The sequence below is a fragment of the Micromys minutus genome (assembly GCF_963924665.1).
Source record: "Micromys minutus genome assembly, chromosome: 16".
In the NCBI taxonomy this organism is placed as follows: domain Eukaryota; kingdom Metazoa; phylum Chordata; class Mammalia; order Rodentia; family Muridae; genus Micromys; species Micromys minutus.
Window position 1 is genome coordinate 10,684,618 of NC_137985.1, and position 19,106 is coordinate 10,703,723.

The window sequence follows — 19,106 nt, forward strand, 5'->3', positions numbered from 1 at the left end:
TTACATCGTGTGTGAGTGGCAATTGTAATTTGGTGATTGGACTTCTGCTCTTAATCACAAGGTAAAGCCACCACTGGAGTGGTCAGTTAGTACTGTGCTGAATGATCTGGAAATGTGCTTTGTCAATGCAGAACTGACACTTCATTAACTGTTCTAAGACGCCTTAAAACTATTCTCACTGTGGTGTATACACTGTAGGAAAATGGTAGCCTAGGTCGCCTTGGAACTCAAATGTTTTGCTTTAGAGAGTAGAATTGAGAATTGGTCTTTGAAGACAACAGGAACTGCTCAGGAGGCCCTGCAGCTTCAGCCTTTGCCTGTTTGGATGTTTCTTTGGGGAATAAACCTGGTAGAGAATGTGGAAGCATCCCCATAGGGTAAAGCAGAACACGGAGCCAGCAGTCATTGGGGGGCCACCCATTAGCTTGCAACATCCTGACCTATGTCAGCCCACCCCTGTGCTATGAAGTGATAAATGAGTTTGTCACATTGAGGATCACATAGTTCATCTTCTATCAAAGAAACTCATGGTTTGAGAAGATGTCATTCTTGAATGTAGAATGAAAAGACTTCATCATATTTAAATTGTGATTCTATAGATTCTATAGGTTCTATTATAATCTATATATAGATATAAATTTGGCATTCTATAGTGAAAAGGTACATTATACAGAATGTAATTGTGTTTGTAGTCCTGGCTTTATAACGTTTTATCAAAAGAATCGGAAACCTAATTGTTTATCGGCTAATTGTTTAAGGAATGTCATTAGTTTCCCGTTGACTTCTATTACATGTGTTCATGATAGGTGTCCCATGGAGATCAGAGGACAGCTTTGGAGAGTCAGCTTTTTCCTTCAGCTCTTTTCTCCAAATGGACCCTGGGGCAAGCACCTTCATATACTAAGCCATATAGCTATCACAAAATATTTATTTTTAAAACACTAAAACGTATTTAAAATTAGCAAGAATAACAGGTAAATTGTTTACAGTGTTCTTCTTGTTTTGTTTCTGAAACACTACCAGCACTCAGACAATATCATAGCAGAACCATGCCATGTTAATGCAAACAGGCTCTTAGGATCGTTTTCTCTCTCATTTCCAGATGGGAAGGCCCGTGCCTCCTCCAGTAGCTAGGTCTTTTAGTGGTGTAAAGGAGCAAGAGGTCAGGCCTTGGCGCTCTTGCTACAGTGCAGCCTTCACTGCTGTTCAGTCACAAAGCACTGTTACCCTTGTTTACTCTCTGTATCCCTGTCATCAAGTGATGTGAACTCCTTTCAGGAAAGTTTATACTCTGTGTACCTCTATACTTTCTGTAGTCTAGTAGACAGACATGAGTTCAGGGTGTCAGACAGTACTTAAAATGCCTACTGCCCAGAGCTGGTTCTTCACAGTGTAACGGCTAATCTTAACTGTCAGCTACAGATTTCTGAACTCAGATTCTCTTTGTGATTTTCAGACACTATGACCTATAGCAGCAGATGAATACCAGAGTATACATGAAAATCCAGCTGTGTTTAAGTAAGCTAAATATTTATACAAATGTAAGAAAAACTGTTCTCATTTTTTCTAAATTATAGTTTTCAAACAACCCCTTTTGTTAATCAGTAATAGGTCTATTAATCTTATTTTCACTGTTCCTTTTTTTTTTTTTTGGGTGGGTAAGAGTTGCTGGGGCTTGAATCCAGAGCCCGGCAGACTCTAACCACATCCTGTATCACAGAGCTGCACCATTAGCCTTTCTTCTTACTTTTCAGATATTAATGAATTAAGTGGTTTTCAAGTTTTCTTTAATTTCTAATATAATTATTGATAAATATAACCCATGAGCAAAAGGTTTGAGATTTATGCTTTTTAATAAAATAAAGAAGGACTGATATTTAAAAGGTTATGGTGCAGTTTTTAAAAGGAGCTTATTTTAGTATATGTGCATGTGGTGGTCAGAGGACCGTTTGCAGAAGTCAGTTCTCCTGTGGGATGAAATTTGAACTCCGGTTGTCAGGTTGGTCATAGCATTTCCCACTAAATCATCTCCTTGGAGCCAGTTTCAGGTTTAACTCAAATTACAATCCATTGTGAGTTTACTCACATCAAATTAGGGCACAGTCTTGTCATCTGCTATCGGAGGAATTGAAGAACTTGAACAGAGGTGAAGTCCATGGGTATTTACTATATGGACTGTACCCATTTCTGTCCAGGCAAAAATTAAGAGATGGTTCCTTCCAGCTAGTAATAATAACAACAACAGCAATAATAATAAAACCAAAGTTCAACAAGATTTGATGTAAATTCAAGCATTTTATTAACTTGTGTAATTGTGTTCCCAAGATACCGCAAAATGACTTTTTCAGTTTAAGTGAAGATGAATTCTTGCTGCCTCTGACAATTCTGTCTATAAAGGATGAGTGGTTTATATTAAGTAAATGCTTACACATTTTGTGAATCTGTGGGGATCAAATGTGCTTACTATAGTGCCCTGATTTCTTCAAGCTGAGTGGTCTGTGTTGTTAAAAATAAATAAATAAAATAAAACCCTGAAAATGGTCTTGTTCCCACAGGCTGCTCTGTAGACACTTGATGCTAAACTCGAGCTCCCTTGTGCCCAGGCTACCACTGTTGTTTGTGTGTTTCCTCAGAAGGACTAGTTACTCCTGAGCATGTACTGCATACTGGAATGCTCTGTACCTGTAATCACCACTTATGGGAATTTTATTTTCTCAAACTCCCAGTTTTAAGTTCTCTTAATGTAGTTGGGATATGACTTTAGTAGGGAAAGCATTTTAAGATTGAAGGTGAGGCTTTGTTTTTGTACAGTCCGGAAGCCTGAATGTTCCTAACACTCTATGAAACTGGACTGATACTTAGCAGCAGGACAGAGCATTGTCTGCGCAGTAGGAGCGAATCATGGAGTTAAGTGGCTGCCGTCAGCTTGCATTACCACAGGTTCAAAGACTTACAAGTTCTCTCCCTATTTTCTTGGGCTTTCGCCAAAAACTTTAACAGCATATTCAAAGAGTATCTTTGTAACCTCCATCTCTGAATACTTAAAGGCTTAAAAGGAAGAGTTTTCTATCCAAATGGGTGTCATAGAATGCAGACTTTTACTGATCTCTGTGAACTTAGGGTAGTTTATGACAGGCTGCAGGTTCTGATTGTTTCAATGTAAGCAAACAAGTAAATGAGGATCCAAATGGTACATGGATTGATGCACAGCCCTGCATCAATTTATTAGTTTAAGTTACTGATGTTCCCAGAATGTCCACTTCCTTGAGTTAACAGCTCGCTCTGACACTATAATACAAGGAAGAGAAGAGGCCAGGACAGACCTCAGGCTGGCCAACTCCCATTCTGTAATTCAAACCGGTAATACGAGCAGCTTGTTCTTCCATCTTGTGCTGCGATGCTGGGGTTTCTGATGCTGATCCTGTACAGCTGGAAAGCAGTGACAAGACTGTGATTTGCCTTTGTATCTGTAGGGAAGGGAATCAGTGCACTTGTGAATCTTAAGAATAGATTTGCATTCCTAGAAGAGCTTGAAAGTAAGCAGAAGAGAGCAAACCCAGAGCACTAGTGTTTAGATGGGTCTGAAAGAAAGAATGGGAGGACAGTAAAGAGTACAGGGAGGGGACACGGAGGCTCAGGAGATACTGTCTCAAGTAGAGGCCAGAAACACCCTCTGAAACCTGCCCACTGGCTCAGTAGTGTACTGAGCATGAGGCTTACTGGTGCTACCCTGGCCTCACACAGGGGGTGGGAAGGAAGTCACCTCCTGCGACTCTCAGCATGATTCTGGGTTTAGTTCTGCTGTCAGTAACTAAATGCTGAAGTTTAAAGGTGATCTGACCCAGTGTTTGACTTAATATTTTTACCTTTGGATGTTTATCTTACTCCAAAGGTGCCATCAGTGTAGAAGCTTGTGATCCACAGTTGTGGCCAGGCACTTCATGACTTTAATAGGTTACCTTCCAACAAGCCCATGGTAAGTTAAAAATCAAAAAAAAAAAAAAGTTTAAATCAAAAGTGTGATGATTCAACTTACTTAGCCTCACTCTACCTCAAGTTTGCACAGCTACTTAGTGTTAGTCTCTAGTTGGTCAAAGTCTGTCATATAAAGTCTATATTTTTAGAAGTGTTGAATATCTAGTGTCACTTAGTGAATAGTGTATGGATAGCGAAAGTGGGAAACCAGAGTAGTTTTTAATAAAAACAATGGATATTTGCCATTAGTTAAGTTCAAGTACAGTATCTACTAACTGCATTTCATTTTAAAGCAGAACCATTGTTTAGGATGATCCTGTAACTAGAAACGCCAACTCACTCTGGGACTGACTGTGTTGGCCTTGAATTCAGAGCAGTCCTCCTGCTCAACATCAGAGAGATGGGATCACAGGTCTGACCACCACAACCCAGCTCTGTACTGTGTAATGAGTGGGATAGAAGGGCTGTTGTTTCTAGGCGAGGGAGAACTTACTTAGCTACAGCTTGCTTGAGTGGGCCTACAGTTTATTAGCTTCAACTTAGTCTGTGACTATGTTTTGATTCTTCATGCAACTATCCTTTCAGTCCTGGGATAAGAACTGCCAAGGGATCTAAGAACTAATTCACTACAAGGAGTTCCCCTAATTTTTGTCAATACCAGTGCTTAGAGATGAGCAGAGTACTGTCTTGGTCTAGCAGGGCTCAGGGAGGAGGTAAAGAAGTTGTGATACAGTGATGAATGCAGTGTTCTTGAGTATAGTTTTTGTTGTTGTTGTTGTTTTGAGTATAGTATGTTGGTTTTGGTTTGTTTTTTAAGATTTCCACTTAAGAATTGAAATATGTATGTACCCTTAAAGAAGGCTCAGTTTTGTCTCTGTAACAGGATCTTTATGATAATGCTTTCATGGCTCCAGAATTGGAACATGGACAGGAAATATTTAATAGACTTGCATTTGTCTTAGTGGTCTGTTACTGTGAAGACACACCATGGACACAGCAACTCTGATAAAGGAAAGCATTTCACTGGGGCTGGCTTACAGTTCAGAGGATTGGTCCATTATCAGCACGGTGGAGAACATGGTGGCACCCAGGCAGACACGGTGCTAGAGAAGGACCTGAGAGTTCTGGATTCCAATCTACAGGCAGTAGGAAGAGAAATAGAACCACTGGGTCTGGTTTGGGCTTCTAAAACCTCAAAGCCAACCCCAATGATGCATTTCCTCCAAAATGGCCACACTTCTTCTTTCTAAGGAGTGCCATTCCCTGATGACTAAGCATTCAAATGCACAAGCCAGTGGAGCCATTCTTAGTGAACCATCACATTCCACTCCCTGCGCGCGCGCACACACACACACACACACACCCATAGGCTTGTGGCCATCTCATAGTGCAAAACTGCATTCAGTCCAACTTCACAGGTCCCCATAGTCTGTAACAGTCTCAACACTGACTAGAAGTTCAAAGTCTCTTCTGAGACTTGTGGCACTGTCTTACTTGTTACCTCCTATAAAGTCAGAATAAAAAAGTAGATCACAAGTTTCAAACATACAGTGTCACAAAATATATATTACCATTGCAAAAAGGATCATAGTGAGAAAATACTGGACCGAGATGACCAAAAACCAGCTAGGCAAACTCTAAACTCACCGTCTCTATGTCTATTAGTAAAGCACTTTCAGATCTCCAAGCCCTTTCAAATTTGTTGACTGCAAAACACTTGTCTCTCCTGGGCTGGTTCTACACCCTGTTAACAGCTCCTCCTGGCAGGTATCTATTCCATGATTCTGAAATCTTGAACATTCTGGGATCTCCAACAAAAATCCAGGCTTCACCTTCACACCTTCATTCAGTGACCTTTCTGGGCCTCTGCAGGGACTCTCCTGAAATATATCTGCCCAGAACAGCTTTAGCTGTGGAGGGAAACTCCAAAACTCCTTTCTTGTATTCTTGACTGTAAGGCCAGAACCATGTGGCCGAAGCTGCCAAGTTCTTCTGCTTGCTGGATGGACCTTGTCCCCTTGCTCAAATACATTTTTGTCAGCTTTCTGGTTTTTTGATGTCTGTTACTGCTTAAGCTTTTCTTTAATTCCTTTTCACAAGTTGGAAGCCTGGCTGGGTGAGGTCTCTCCCTGAAGCCATTACTCCTTTAATTCTATCCTCTAAAACTTTATCTCCTTGAGCACTGGACTTCCCTGCAGTACACATCCTGGTGCTCCTTTCTCCTCAAACTGTATCTTCCTACTTTTCCTTACTCAGCTTGCTGTTTTTATTACAGATCTGCATAAAGATGGCCACTAATAACCACACAACAGAGTCAGTACTAAGCTGCCTCAGAATCTCCTCTGCCAGTGTTATTAATCCAAAAATCCTCTGTTTAGCCTCAGGCAGATTTTTCAGACAAGAGCAGAAAGCAGTCTGATTCTTCTCCAAAATATCACTTCTCTGTAGGCCACTTTCTAAAATTCTTTCCTTCTGAAACTTCACGAGCTCACACAGTTGAAATTGTCTTCTATACCCTGGTAGCATGCCCCATTAAGTCCCAATTTAAGGCATTTAAATTTTCCTAACCCAAAGTGCACATTTTACCAACAAGCAGTATGGTCAAGCCTGCCACAGCAATACCCTGATCTCTGGTACCAACTTCTATCTTAGTCAAAGTTCTATTGCTATAAAAAGACACGTGGCCCTGATCCAAATGATGAGCCTATGGGGTCATTCATATTCAAACCATTACAGCTTCTGTAGCTCAGTTGCAAGTGGTACACTTCTGAGGTTTTCTAGAACAAGATGTCATTCTTACAAGGAGGAGAGCTTGGGTGCTCCTTAGTGCATCTGTGGACTTCCAGCATAGCACCCTGGCCAGCTCCCGGTGCTCTGTTCTTCCTTGAAACACTATCATTCTCATTCCAGATCTTCTTCAGTAAGCGACTGAATCTCGGACATTGCAAATGCAAGTACACACCTTAACCAAGCCCAGGAGAAGGATAACTTTGTGAAAGTCCGTTGTATTTTCTTCTCAAAATAGTAGGAAGAATTCCACACTGAGAGTAGGGAATGAGTTACACACTGAAAATAGACAATAGCATTTTTGTGCCAAGTGCTTTAACTAACACTAAGTCATCTCCCTAGCTCTGGGTTGAGGTTTTTAAAGCAGTTCCTATATGTTCCTCTCTATTTGACCTTTCCTTTTGAAATATACAATATAACTAGTATCTGCCAAAATCATATAGCTGAAATTACCTAATAAGGAACCAAGGAGAGGCATCTGCATGTCTTCCGAGCAGTGTGCCAGTGGTCCAGCCCTGACCTTTCTGCAGTGATTCTCTGAAACAGAGCATGTGTGGTCAGTGCAAGGACAGACAGAAACTGAGACATACTGTTCACATTATCATTCAGATGTTTTCTTGTTGTACATTGACACTGCTGAACTGTCATCTGAGGATATCTTTAAATGCTGTGGGCTTAGATTTCACTTCGCTAGTATGGTTTGATACATTAAGCAGATGGTGCTTAAAAAACATAGTGTGTTTTTATAAAATCAATCACCCATGTTGCTATTCATATTCTCAGTGGAGTATATGCAGGAACAACTTTACAGAGTGGGCAGAAGTACACATTTTTTGCTTTTGCATTTTCTAATGACACAAACTGAAGAGAAATAGGTAAAAATTCAAGTTAGTCATTTAAAGCTTTTATTAACTTAGAATGTAGCAATGAATTTTCATTGGCAGTCAGCATTTTAGGGGCAAGTAATTTGCTGATTAATTTTACTGTCCTTTTTGTTTAACGAATTTAAGACTTATTTATTTATGTAAGTACACTGTCATTTTCTTCACGCCAGAAGAGAGTATCAGATCCTCTTACAGATGGTTGTGAGCCACCATGTGGGTGCTGGGAATTGAACTCAGGACCTCTGGAAGAGCAGTCAGTGCTCTTAACCTCTGGGCCATCCCATCAGCTTGCTGATTAATTTTAAAGACACATAATTTTCAGAGTTTCTAACATGCAAGTGTCTTGGTTTTCTATTGGGATTAATTTATATAAAGTGATCTAGTGAAGTACTTAGCACTTAAGTGTCAAAACAACTAATTTCCTAAATATATCTCAGCTCTATCCTTTCAGGGCTTTGTTTGCCAGCAGATAATTGCTTAATGGGACTGCTGCGAGCTGAGTCCTGTCCAGGAGGCCTCTGCACTGTGCAGAAGAGGCCATACCTCGCAGTGCTGCTGAGAGGACACCTGAGAAAGCCCCGAAAGCTCGAGTTGGCAGGTGTGGAGCAAAGTGTCTGTTTTGTGGACAGTTCTTTCTTGATTGAAATGACCAGTTGATTTTCTTGGAAGCAATGGTCTTTCATGAATGAAATGTGAAACAGCCCATGTTAACTGTTGTCTAAAACATCTGAGAACAAACCACAAGTTAGAGTCCTGCTGTTTGGAGCACTGTACCCTACACTCCCTTTTGTTTCCACAGTGGAATCAGCATTAGATAATCCCCTTCAGATTTCATGTTTGCAGAGTTATCAAGTAAAGTCTAGGGAGTAGCATCTTCCTTCTTTTCTAGCTGGTTAATTTCTTAGTTGTATGCTTTCTCCACAGTTACATCTAAATATTTGTTTATTTATTTCTCTACTTGAACATGTTGTGCTGGGTTAAACCCTGTAAAAACAGACACTCTCAACCTCTCCCTTGTCCTAGAAGCAGGCCAGTACGGAGCCCCCAATGGTAACGGAATGGTCTGGGATCATGTGGCTTGGAAACTTGCCATGATGGTTTTGAATTCTGGACATGTAGGTAGGCAGTTGAGTCTTTAAATCTGTTACTTAATATTAGTGAAATCCAGCAGCCAGTGTGACCAGTGGCTGCCTGCAGGATGGCCCAGCTAAGAGAAACTCCAGGCTGTTTCCTTCCTGTGTCTTTTACAAAAGCTAAAGCAGATTCTTGATCTAAAAGCCATAGTAAAATTTACTGGTTTGATAAAAAGCTTTTAATCCCAAGAATAAATCATTAGCTTTATCACATGTAGTTAAGGAAGGATCCAGGACATCCCCCCTCAAAATTAGCACAGCAGGCTCTATGAGATGACTCACATGGAGAGTGCTTGCCGAAGTCTAACGACCTAAGTTTGTCCTCAGTACTCATGGTGGGTGAGAACCTACTCCAAAGTGTTACTCTCTACCTCTACTCCATGGCATATAGATGCAAATAAATAGTTAAAAATAACAAGTCTGGATTTAGCACAGATGCAGGTTATTTTGTCTTCAGTATAAAATAACCCGGGTTTCCATGTTTGTGTAGCCCTTTTCTCCCACTGGGAAGAGAGCAGAAGGAAGCTACAGTGCCTCATTTTGCACCAAGATTAAAATTATTTAGAGCTGGTCAAAAATGACCAGCATCTCTCATCTGGGGCAGCTGAGGCTAGGCTTTTAGAACGGTTATCAGTAATAATGAGACAAAAAGCTTGGTCCTAAAGTATTCCAGGTTTCTAAGGACAAGCTGAAGAAAGTGGAAGGTATTACAGCTTGGGTAGAACTCTGCCTTGTAGTTTAAAGCAAACCTCTTGGGACATTTTGGCTTCTTATTTTTCTCATATCAGTGGTTCTCAACCTTCCTAAGTTGCAACCCTTTAATACAGTTCCTCATGTTGTGGTGACCCCAGCTACAAAATTATTTCTGTTGCTACTTCATAACTGTAAGTTTGCTACTGTTATAAATCATAATGTACATATGTGTGTTTTCCGATGGTCTCAGGAAACCCCCATGAAAGAGTCTGCAATCCACAGGTTGAGAACCAATGCCTTAAAACATAAAGTGATTAAAAAGTAGCTGGTCAGTTTTTTTTTTCATAGTGAAATGAGCTCATAGTAAAATTGAAGATCTGCCTTGACCAGTTTTAAATTGGTTTTCAGCTTTTTAGAAATGTACATAACAGCCATTTAATGTAACAGAGAAATATCAGAAAGAACTGTCCTATGCAGAAGCAGGATAGGGTGTTGAGGGAGGATGTGATGACTCGCACTTGTAATCCAAGAGAAGGCAGAGGCTAGAAGGTTCCAAAGATCCAGCTTGTTCTGCATGATTGAGTTCCAGGCTGACCAGAGCTACATAGCATAAAAAGACCTGTCTCAAACAAAACCATGCATATATACATACAGTATAATACACATGTATACATATGCCTTAGGGTTTTACTGCTGTCAACAGACACCATAACCAAAGCAACTCTTATAAGGACATTTAATTGGGGCTGGCTTACAGGTTCAGAGATTCAGTCCATTATCATCAATGTGGGAGCATGGCAGTGTCCAGGCAGGCATGGTTCAGGAAAAGCTGAGAGTTCTACATCTTCATCTGAAGGCAAACAGGAGAAAACTGGCTTCCAGGCAGCTAGGATGAGAGGGTCTTAAAGTCCACCCCCACAGTGACACACTCCCACAAGGCCACAACTCCCTGGACTAAACATATATAAACCATCATAGTATATTTGTATATATACACATTACTACATACTGTATATGTGTAATAGCAATATAGTGTAAGTGTGTGTGTGTGTGTGTGTGTGTGTGTGTGTGTGTGTGTGTGTGTGTGTGTCTGAGAAAAGACAAAAGAAAATGATGTTAGCTCTTGGCTCTTGATTCAATTTATTGATAAAGCAGTGCTCTCAGGTCAGGCTGTTCCACCTTTCTCCTGGGCTCACACCAGAGTTCTTCCATTTTCCTCTCTGGCCCAGAAGCAGTGTCAGCCCAGAATAATGTTGCAAACACAGATATGGTCCTCATCTCTTTACTCAAGTGAACATAAAGTAAAAGAAGCCAAGCACATACTTTTGAAATTAGATGAAAATGAGCATTTTTTGCTTTTCTGTGGCAGTATGCAACTCTTGAAAGGCTAATTAGAATCCAAACTCCAGGAAGTCATCTTGCTGCAGAAACTGTGCTAAATCTCATTCACTATGGCACAGGCCTCTGGTCATACATGTGTTCCTCCCAGCATTATTCATGATTGAAGTGACAGCCCTACAGATGGAACAGCTAGCTAGGTAGGTGGTGGCTGTGAACACTCTTGTCCTGGCCACAGCGAGTGTGTGCCCACCCGTGTGGGGCAAATGACGTACTTATCTGTGCGTATGTGTGCCTTCTTAGTAGCTGCTTAAAACTAAAGGGTTGATGCTGTGTTTATCTGCATGCAGGATTCTGCAATTCTGTTATGATGTTTCATATTTAAATGTTGCTTGTTTCAGAATCTAATCCTGTAAGGAAAGTAACAGTTTCACAAATGTAAAGGTGAATTAAGTTGATTAATGTATTAACTCAGGATTTGTATAAAGTGTAATAGTAATCCTCAGTCTGTCTCCAGAAACCCCTGGTTTACTTCCATGTAAGAGAATGTGCATTTCATCCCCTACAGTTTCTCTGCATTTTGTGCATGTCCTTATTTTACAGCATTCACTTGTCTCCCTGCTTACATTTGTTTCTCTTCAAGCTTGATGTTCCCTCTGTAATCAGCTTCTTAGATGCTTTGTTTATTTGAAACGATTAGTTTTCCAGGAAGCTGCTGTTCCTGGGAAACTAGTTCATGAAGGCAGTAGGGTGCATTTTGGTTCTGTTTGTTTGTTTGTTTTTCATTCTTACTTTTGTGTACTTAGAGACAGGACCATGTAGCTCAGTCTAGTCTCAAACTCATGATTCCCCTGCCAGACCTTGCCTATTGCTGGGGTTACAGGTGCGCACGAACTATCACGACTGTCTTAGCATTTCATCTGTTGTCATCGACACATGGAACTAAGGAAATATAGATCTTCTATTTATAATTCATTTTCTAGACAGATTATAGTTGATGTACGTATGAGAAATTGAGTGACTCCAGTTCACATGCTGCCCTCCAGTGTGCTCGAGCTGTCAACTGAGGGTGACTTGTCATCATTTTGTAATCTAGATGTGTTACTTGTTTGGAAACTTAAGCAGTCTAATGTGTCATGTGATGTATACATGTCACCAGAACATCGACAGTTGATGGAGAGTGTGTGCCAGGCTCAGAAGGGTTGGGGCTATGTCTGTTTTCTTAACCCTCTCCTTGGTCTATTATAATATTCAATTAGGCTCTCAAGCAAGTCATTGTTGAATACCCAACTGCCTACTTTTGCCAATTTGTTGTAAAACTGCTTCTAATGAAGTACGGGACTTAAAGGATTTAAATAACTATTTTGTGTTTGGTAGGCTCTTTGGTTTGTAAGGAACAAAACGACTAAAGTTACCCACTAACAAGGGGAGAGAGGAAGGAAAAGAATGAATATAAATGGCCATGCTTAAGCTTTACTTTTTCCAGGAATCCATAGCAACGCCACTGGTTTCTTGGTTGACACCCACTCTGGGCTTTTCTTTTGTTTCCTCTCGCCTCTGCATTTGAGTAGCATTTTGTTTCTCCTGGCTCTCTGATTGTGTCATGTTCATGTAACTGTACTGTATAGCCCTGAGCAATTATTGATGTGTGTTAATTTGCCTTAATTTGGTTTGGACAGAGCTTATAAACCCAGCTGTCCGTGGATATACCACTGGGGAGCCCATCCCTCCTACGAGCTCCCAATCAGCTTCTGTTTGATTGTTGGGATATAAGCAGGGTGGGTCATATAGAAGAGACTTTGTCACCTGAATTACTTCTTACCTCACATTTCCTCAGGAGATTTTTTAAGGCAGCTAAAGCTTTTAAAGCAAGCTTTTTTAATAGCCACAAGGCCTTTAATATTTTCCTCATTATACTATTCTACAGAATCCTCATATTCCTGCTGAGTCTTTGTGCCCATGCTGTCATTCGTAGTGTCATCTTGTGGCATCAGAAGGCTAATTCTTAACTCGGAGTATTACTTTTATACGAGAAAAATCAAGTGGCCATTTCCCCACGTCTCTTCTCCTGGATAAGGAATTTGAGAGACCTCTTTGATCTGTCTCTGACCTAACCTCACCCATGGAGAAGGAAGCAGTCTCACTAAAAATTTCATAATGTGTTATATGAGAGAGACTTAAGTATGGACAGAGGTATTCATATTCCTCAACGCTGTTCTACTGTAGCAGTGTGGGGTCCAGCAGGTGAGAGTTATTGTGGAGGCAGCAGGCTTCCCTCATGTACAGTGTGAGCGAAGGCCCTGCGACACATGATAACAGTTTCCCCAGCACTGTGGGAGAAGTCCATTCCTTTATCACATAAACATAGCCAGTGCTGCTCTGCGTTTTCTTTGACCTGGACCCCAGACTTCTTTGGGTTTTACATAATTATATTGGCTTATTTATTCTAGTACATTGGCTGAAAATATCTACCAATTTAACACACTGAAGATGTGTTTTCTTTTACAAACAGGACAAAAGAATCAGAGTGTCTCAGCCCCTGACAAGAGGACCAAGTGCCTTTATTCCAGAGAAGGAAGTAAGTTCATTTGTTTTCAACACATTGTCTAGTCAAAAAATAACTCTAGAACGACATCCATTTCCCATGTAAAAGTAGGTGTGTTTTGCTCTTTAGTGTATTGTTACTTATGTCAAGAAAACAGACTTGTTTTTTTCAGACTCACTAAGAAAGTCTGAAGATTTTTAAGGTTTAAAGAGACCAGCATTTCACAGAACTTTTATCATATAATTGGGATAAACAGTTTTGAAATAAAACAAGAATTTCCAGCTATACCTTTGAAGGACAGTAGACAGGCAATGCCTTAATTACTGGTATTTTCTCATTTACACATTTGATTGACAGAATCCCACAAACACTCCAACATTTGTGTGTCTTTGGTAAGGGTTTGATAACAAGATTGTATGCCAGGCATGAGTTAGCAGTGACACAGTAAGGTTTTTGCGTGGTTTTGTTGGTGTACATCTTGAGGTGTGGGGTCTTTGTGCATTTCTGGTTGCCTCTTAGCAGTCACCAGACAGAGAACCACTGTTTGGGACTTACTTACCTGTCCACGAGAGCCCAGTACATGTGGATGCAGTTGTTTCATAAGAGTATGTGCACAGACATCTTTATTTTAAATAACTAGGAGCCTTGGCTTCTCCTTCCTGTCCCTGACTTAGTGGCCGTCTTATTGAGCCAAATCTCAAGTGGAAGTGGCTTGCGTTGCACATGCCTCTGCCTTGTGGCCCAGGACCGCACTTGCGGGATGATGGCCTAACACTTGTGAATGGCCTCTTGAGGCATCTTTGTAGCATGTATTTGAAGATAATCTATTTTTTAGGATATGATGCAGTATATGAATCTGGTAACATATTGTGAATGTCCTGAGAACTAAGAAACATCTGGAGAAAGCAAATTAAACATAGGGAAGAGTTCTAGACCTAACTATATTTGGGTCTGGATCCTTGTTGTTTTTTAACTATCTGCTCATTTTGTGTGGTTGACAGAACAGGGAGATGGACAAATGAAAGTCCCCAGGGTCCCATAATGAACTGAGGTGAAGAAGTTTCCTTTTGTGTTTATGCCAGGGTAGCTACCATTTCTCACTTTTAGACATACTCCATTTAAGATCAAGTCTTTCTCCATAAACAGTTAGTTCCTTTGTATAATTTATACTTCCCCGGGGGTAATGGGAACTGAGAAGCCAGCTCTGAGAACAGTCTCCTAACTACAGTGTCAGTCTTTAAAGGATAAAACCTTTGGACTTCAAGAGATCTCATCAAAACCAGTTTGCTATTAACTAGATGCACAGAGGCGAGTTAAGTCCAGAATCTGCTTCTTCCTCTCTAACGGAGGAGCATGTTCATCTTAGCCAGAACTACAGTGCAGGTGAGACGAGCCAGCAATGGAGTCGTGCTTCGTGTCCATCCATTCCCACAGACCTGGTCTTCTCACGGGGTTAGCAATGGCCTCACACGACCATAGCCAACTTGTCATGTGATGCTGAGCTGGCACCGTGTGTAAGGCTGCATGCTATTCTATTTTTGAGAAAGTTCTTTGGTCCCTAGGTGGAGAATGTAAGTCCTGTTTTCATGTCTTATTTTTAATAGTTACTGTGATAGGCGTAAACTAGCAACAGCCGGATCTCTTGTCTTTTAATAAATTTCATCGCAAGTCATTATATGTTTTTGTATCTCTAAAAAGATTTCATAAAACTTCTTAAAAGTGTTGATGAGCAAAAACAACAAGGGATCAGATATTTGTCCAAAATAATGCAATTAATGTTCTTTGTCAGTTGATGAGACTAAATGCATGTGACCCAATGCTGCTAGATTTGCGTCACTACACACTTGTGTGACAATGTCCAGGCAAGCCAGCTTTGAAGTCTGCATGCTTTCTGTAATGACAGATGGTGGAGGCTTCTTTCCTCAGCTTCATAGCTGCGTGCTTTAATGTTTGATAACTTAACATTTGTTGTTTAATAAATTGTGGTACCAAAGCCAAAACTGAATAGTACTTTCTCTTTTTAAATGTCTGCTTCTAGTATGAGCAACTGCATAATTGCTGTATCTGTTAGCATCAAATGAATAATGTATTTCTTTAGTACAGGCAGAGTCCATGTAAGCCAAAGCTGTCTTTACATCACAGCGCTCACTGCATTCTGTGCTTCTCGGTTGTAAGGTTGTCCAAGCAAACACAGTGGATGAACGAACAAACTTTCTTGTGGAAGAGTACTCTACATCTGGTCGCCTGGACAACATCACACAGGTGATGAGCTTGCACACTCAGTACCTGGAATCTTTTTTACGGAGCCAGTTCTACATGCTGCGTATGGACGGCCCCCTTCCCCTCCCAGACAGGCACTACATCGCCATCATGGTAGGTGCTTACTTCCCACTCTTCTCTACTGTCAGGAACTAGCTTCCATGTGGTCTGTGTCCCTTTGAAGGTGCGGCTTTGGGGGAGGGTCTGAGTAAGTGTTTGCATGGGAGATGTATGTGTTTTGTGGAGTTGTGTGTGTAATATGAGTGTGTATAGGGTGTGTGTGTGTGTGTATAGAGAGAAGTGTATATGTGTGCATGTATATATGTTTGTGCATATGTGTGTGAATGCATATGTATAAAGAGGGATGTTATATGTACACACACGTGTGTGTATTCATGTGTGAGTGTGCATATGTATAGAGAGGGATGGTATATGTTCACACACGTGTGTGTGTATTCATGTGTATGTGTGCATATGTGTAAAGCTGAGTGTATTACAAGAAGCATAAGTGAAGAAGCCTCTGGTATCCCTTGGATACATTCAGAGTGATTTAAACCACTTAATATGCTGAGTGTTTCTCCTTTAACCTTCAATAGAATCATTTTTCATACTTAATTTCTTATGATTAAAGATGGTAATTGGGGGGACTGGAGAGATGGCTCAGTGGTTAAGAACACTGACTGCTCTTCCAGAGGTCCTGGGTTCAATTCCCAGCAACCACATGGTGACTCGCAACCATCTGTAATAAGATTTGGTGCCCTCTTCTGACATGCAGATATATATGTAGAACACTGTATGTAATTAATAAATAAATTTTTGGAAAAAAAAAAGATGGTAATTGGGTCCAGACTAATCCCCTACCAGTTTTGCTGTTGTTCTTGGGGTATTCTGCATGAACTGCTTGTTACATTTTCTTAGTCACCGTATCCATGAACGTGATTCCTGGAGTGACAGATCTCCATGAGAGAACTACTGAGTGGATATTGGCGCTAGTGTAGCTCTTGTTACAGGGTGGCTAATTAGTTAGCTGCAAGTAGAGGGCTAGGGAGGAAGCTGAGATGGAGGTGCTAGAGCTGAGCTGTGTTCTACTTAGACAGCTACTGGGGAAGAGGATGAGGGCATGAACCCGTGGTGCTGTGTTTGGAGAGGTAAAGTGGTAGCCTGGTCGCCCAAGCCAGTAGAGCTGCTCTGGACTCAGGGCAGGTTGACATGAACTTAATGAAAACCATGATTTTTAGCAGACATTTTCAATAGCAGGCTGAAAACAGCAGTGAGACAGAGATGAGAGAGAATAAAACAGGATTATTTTACAGAAAGTTGCCACAGAAAAGAGGGCAGAAGTACTTAACATGGTGATTCCATTGACAGCACCCAGATGACAGTGACTGCATAAGGAGAGGTCGGTGATGGCAGTGTCTGGGCAGGTCTCTGAGGTCACTGTGGCTCCTCCATAAACATGAGTTCTGAATTGTAGGATATGCATTACTTAGGAGCTCCTGGATTTTAGATAGAACATACTGTGTCTTCCCCATAGCAGGCTTACATGGTGTCTGTATATTTCCTAAAAATATCCAGGTCTATATATACAAGCTCAAGAGAAGTTGTTGGCTTTATATAACTATTTGCTTTTAAAACTTCAAATCATTGGATAAAATGGTATATGAAAAAAAAAAAAACCTGCAAATCAGCCTCATGCATTGATTGAAGAATCTGTAACAACAATATGGTAAACATTTTTGAAGAAGAATCTTGTGAGAAAGGAGTTACTGATTACTAGTAATGACTCCATCTAAATTACCCACTTGTAATTGTCACCTGCTCATGACAGCTCTCAGGAAGCTTGTTTCTGTGTTTCAGGCTGCAGCCAGACACCAGTGTTCCTACCTAATAAACATGCATGTGGATGAATTTTTAAAGACTGGAGGAATTGCTGAGTGGCTCAATGGCTTGGAATATGTACCACAAAGACTGAGAAATCTTAATGAAATTAACAAGCTGCTGGCACACCGGCCCTGGCTGATCACAAAAGAGCACATTCAGGTACTGGGGACTCCTATCCAGGTTCTGAGGTGCGCTTGAAAGTTGAGAGTTCGTGGGGTTTTGTTTAGTATAATACTTTTTTTTTTAGTTTAATGTATTTTAATAGCAAACTTACAGGAACAGCACAGAAGACAGACAACATTAAAAACATGTACTTGCGTGTAGGACAACTCAGTTAGAAAAGTCTAGTGAATGGATGGAATCTACCAGATGATAAAAACACTACAAACACCATTTAGTTGCCGTCAATAAGAAATTTACTTATTTAAAAAAAATCCAAATGCTGGCGTTGTCCAGAAAATTTAACAGGTTTATTTATAATTGTTGTAAAGTTGAACTGTTGAAATGTGTTCACTGAAACATTTTGCTTGCATTAATGCTTTACATCTTGCATTTATATTAAAAATTCACACGCAAATGAACATGGAGAAACAGCCAATACCTGATTCTGTCCCCTATGTTTCCACTCGCAATCATATACTTAGGTACCTTTGACCCCATGGAAAAAAATATCTAACATTCAGAACTACTGATAACTGGAAGAGGAAAAAACAATTTTTGAGAATGAAATGTTTCCCCTCATAGTGGACTCTTAAGCACATTCCCTGCATAGGCGACATGCTAGCTGGATATCTTTTGGCATAATTGTTACACGTTTGGCATGGATAGCACACAGGCTGGTATCTTCAAAAAGGCCAACCACATAGGCCTCACTTACCTCCTGCAAAACACCAATAGCTGCGCTCTGGAAGCTTCTCGCACCAGACGCTGAAAGAGGAGCTTGCGAATCAGAAGTTCAGTGGACTTCCGATAGCGCCTGATTTCATGGAGTGCCACAGTGCCAGGCCTGTAAGGATGAGGGTTCTCCACCCTTCCAGCAGAGGGCGCACTCTTGCGAGCGGCTTTTGTAGCCAGTTGTTTCCTGGGTGCTTTACCACCGGTGGATTTGCGGGCAGTCGGCTTTGTACGAGCCATGGTATGGGCACCTCACTTACCTCCTTCTCCTTCCGCTGGAGCTCAGCAAGGGAGAGGCAGCGCTGCCGTTAGAGAGCGACGGCGGCGCGGCGAAGGCTGCGAACACACTGTATAATACTTTTAATTTTTTTTTTTTTTTTTGAGATTGTAATTTCAACCTTTCTTCCTTCCCCCTTTCCATCTGAACCCTCCCATATACCTCCTTTCTCTCTTTCAAATTCATAGCATCTTTTTTCATTAATTGTTATTAAATGCATGCATGTGCACGCGTGCACACACACTCAATTTTAATAAATACATACCTATAGAAACTTGAGAAATAAGAGATGCTATATTACATTTACAAAAAATAATTAGAAATTTGGTAAGTTTCATTTAAGTGCAAATAAAACCTGACCCTCCACAAGGAGTCACCGTTGGCCTGAACTTGTGCTGCTAGGAAAGTTGTTTCCTACTATCAAGGAGTAGATAGATGAA

General features: G+C 40.8%; 1 protein-coding gene across 1 annotated transcript in view; it reads left to right on the plus strand.

Moving 5' to 3' along the window:
* SESN3 (sestrin 3) overlaps positions 1–19,106 on the plus strand; it is a 47,252-nt gene that overhangs the window by 14,683 nt on the left and 13,463 nt on the right. The window contains exons 2-4 of the mRNA XM_080929824.1: positions 13,323–13,388; positions 15,531–15,728; positions 17,472–17,654. Of these exons, the coding sequence (XP_080785950.1) occupies positions 13,323–13,388; positions 15,531–15,728; positions 17,472–17,654 (447 nt within the window). The remainder of the gene's footprint in view (positions 1–13,322; positions 13,389–15,530; positions 15,729–17,471; positions 17,655–19,106) is intronic.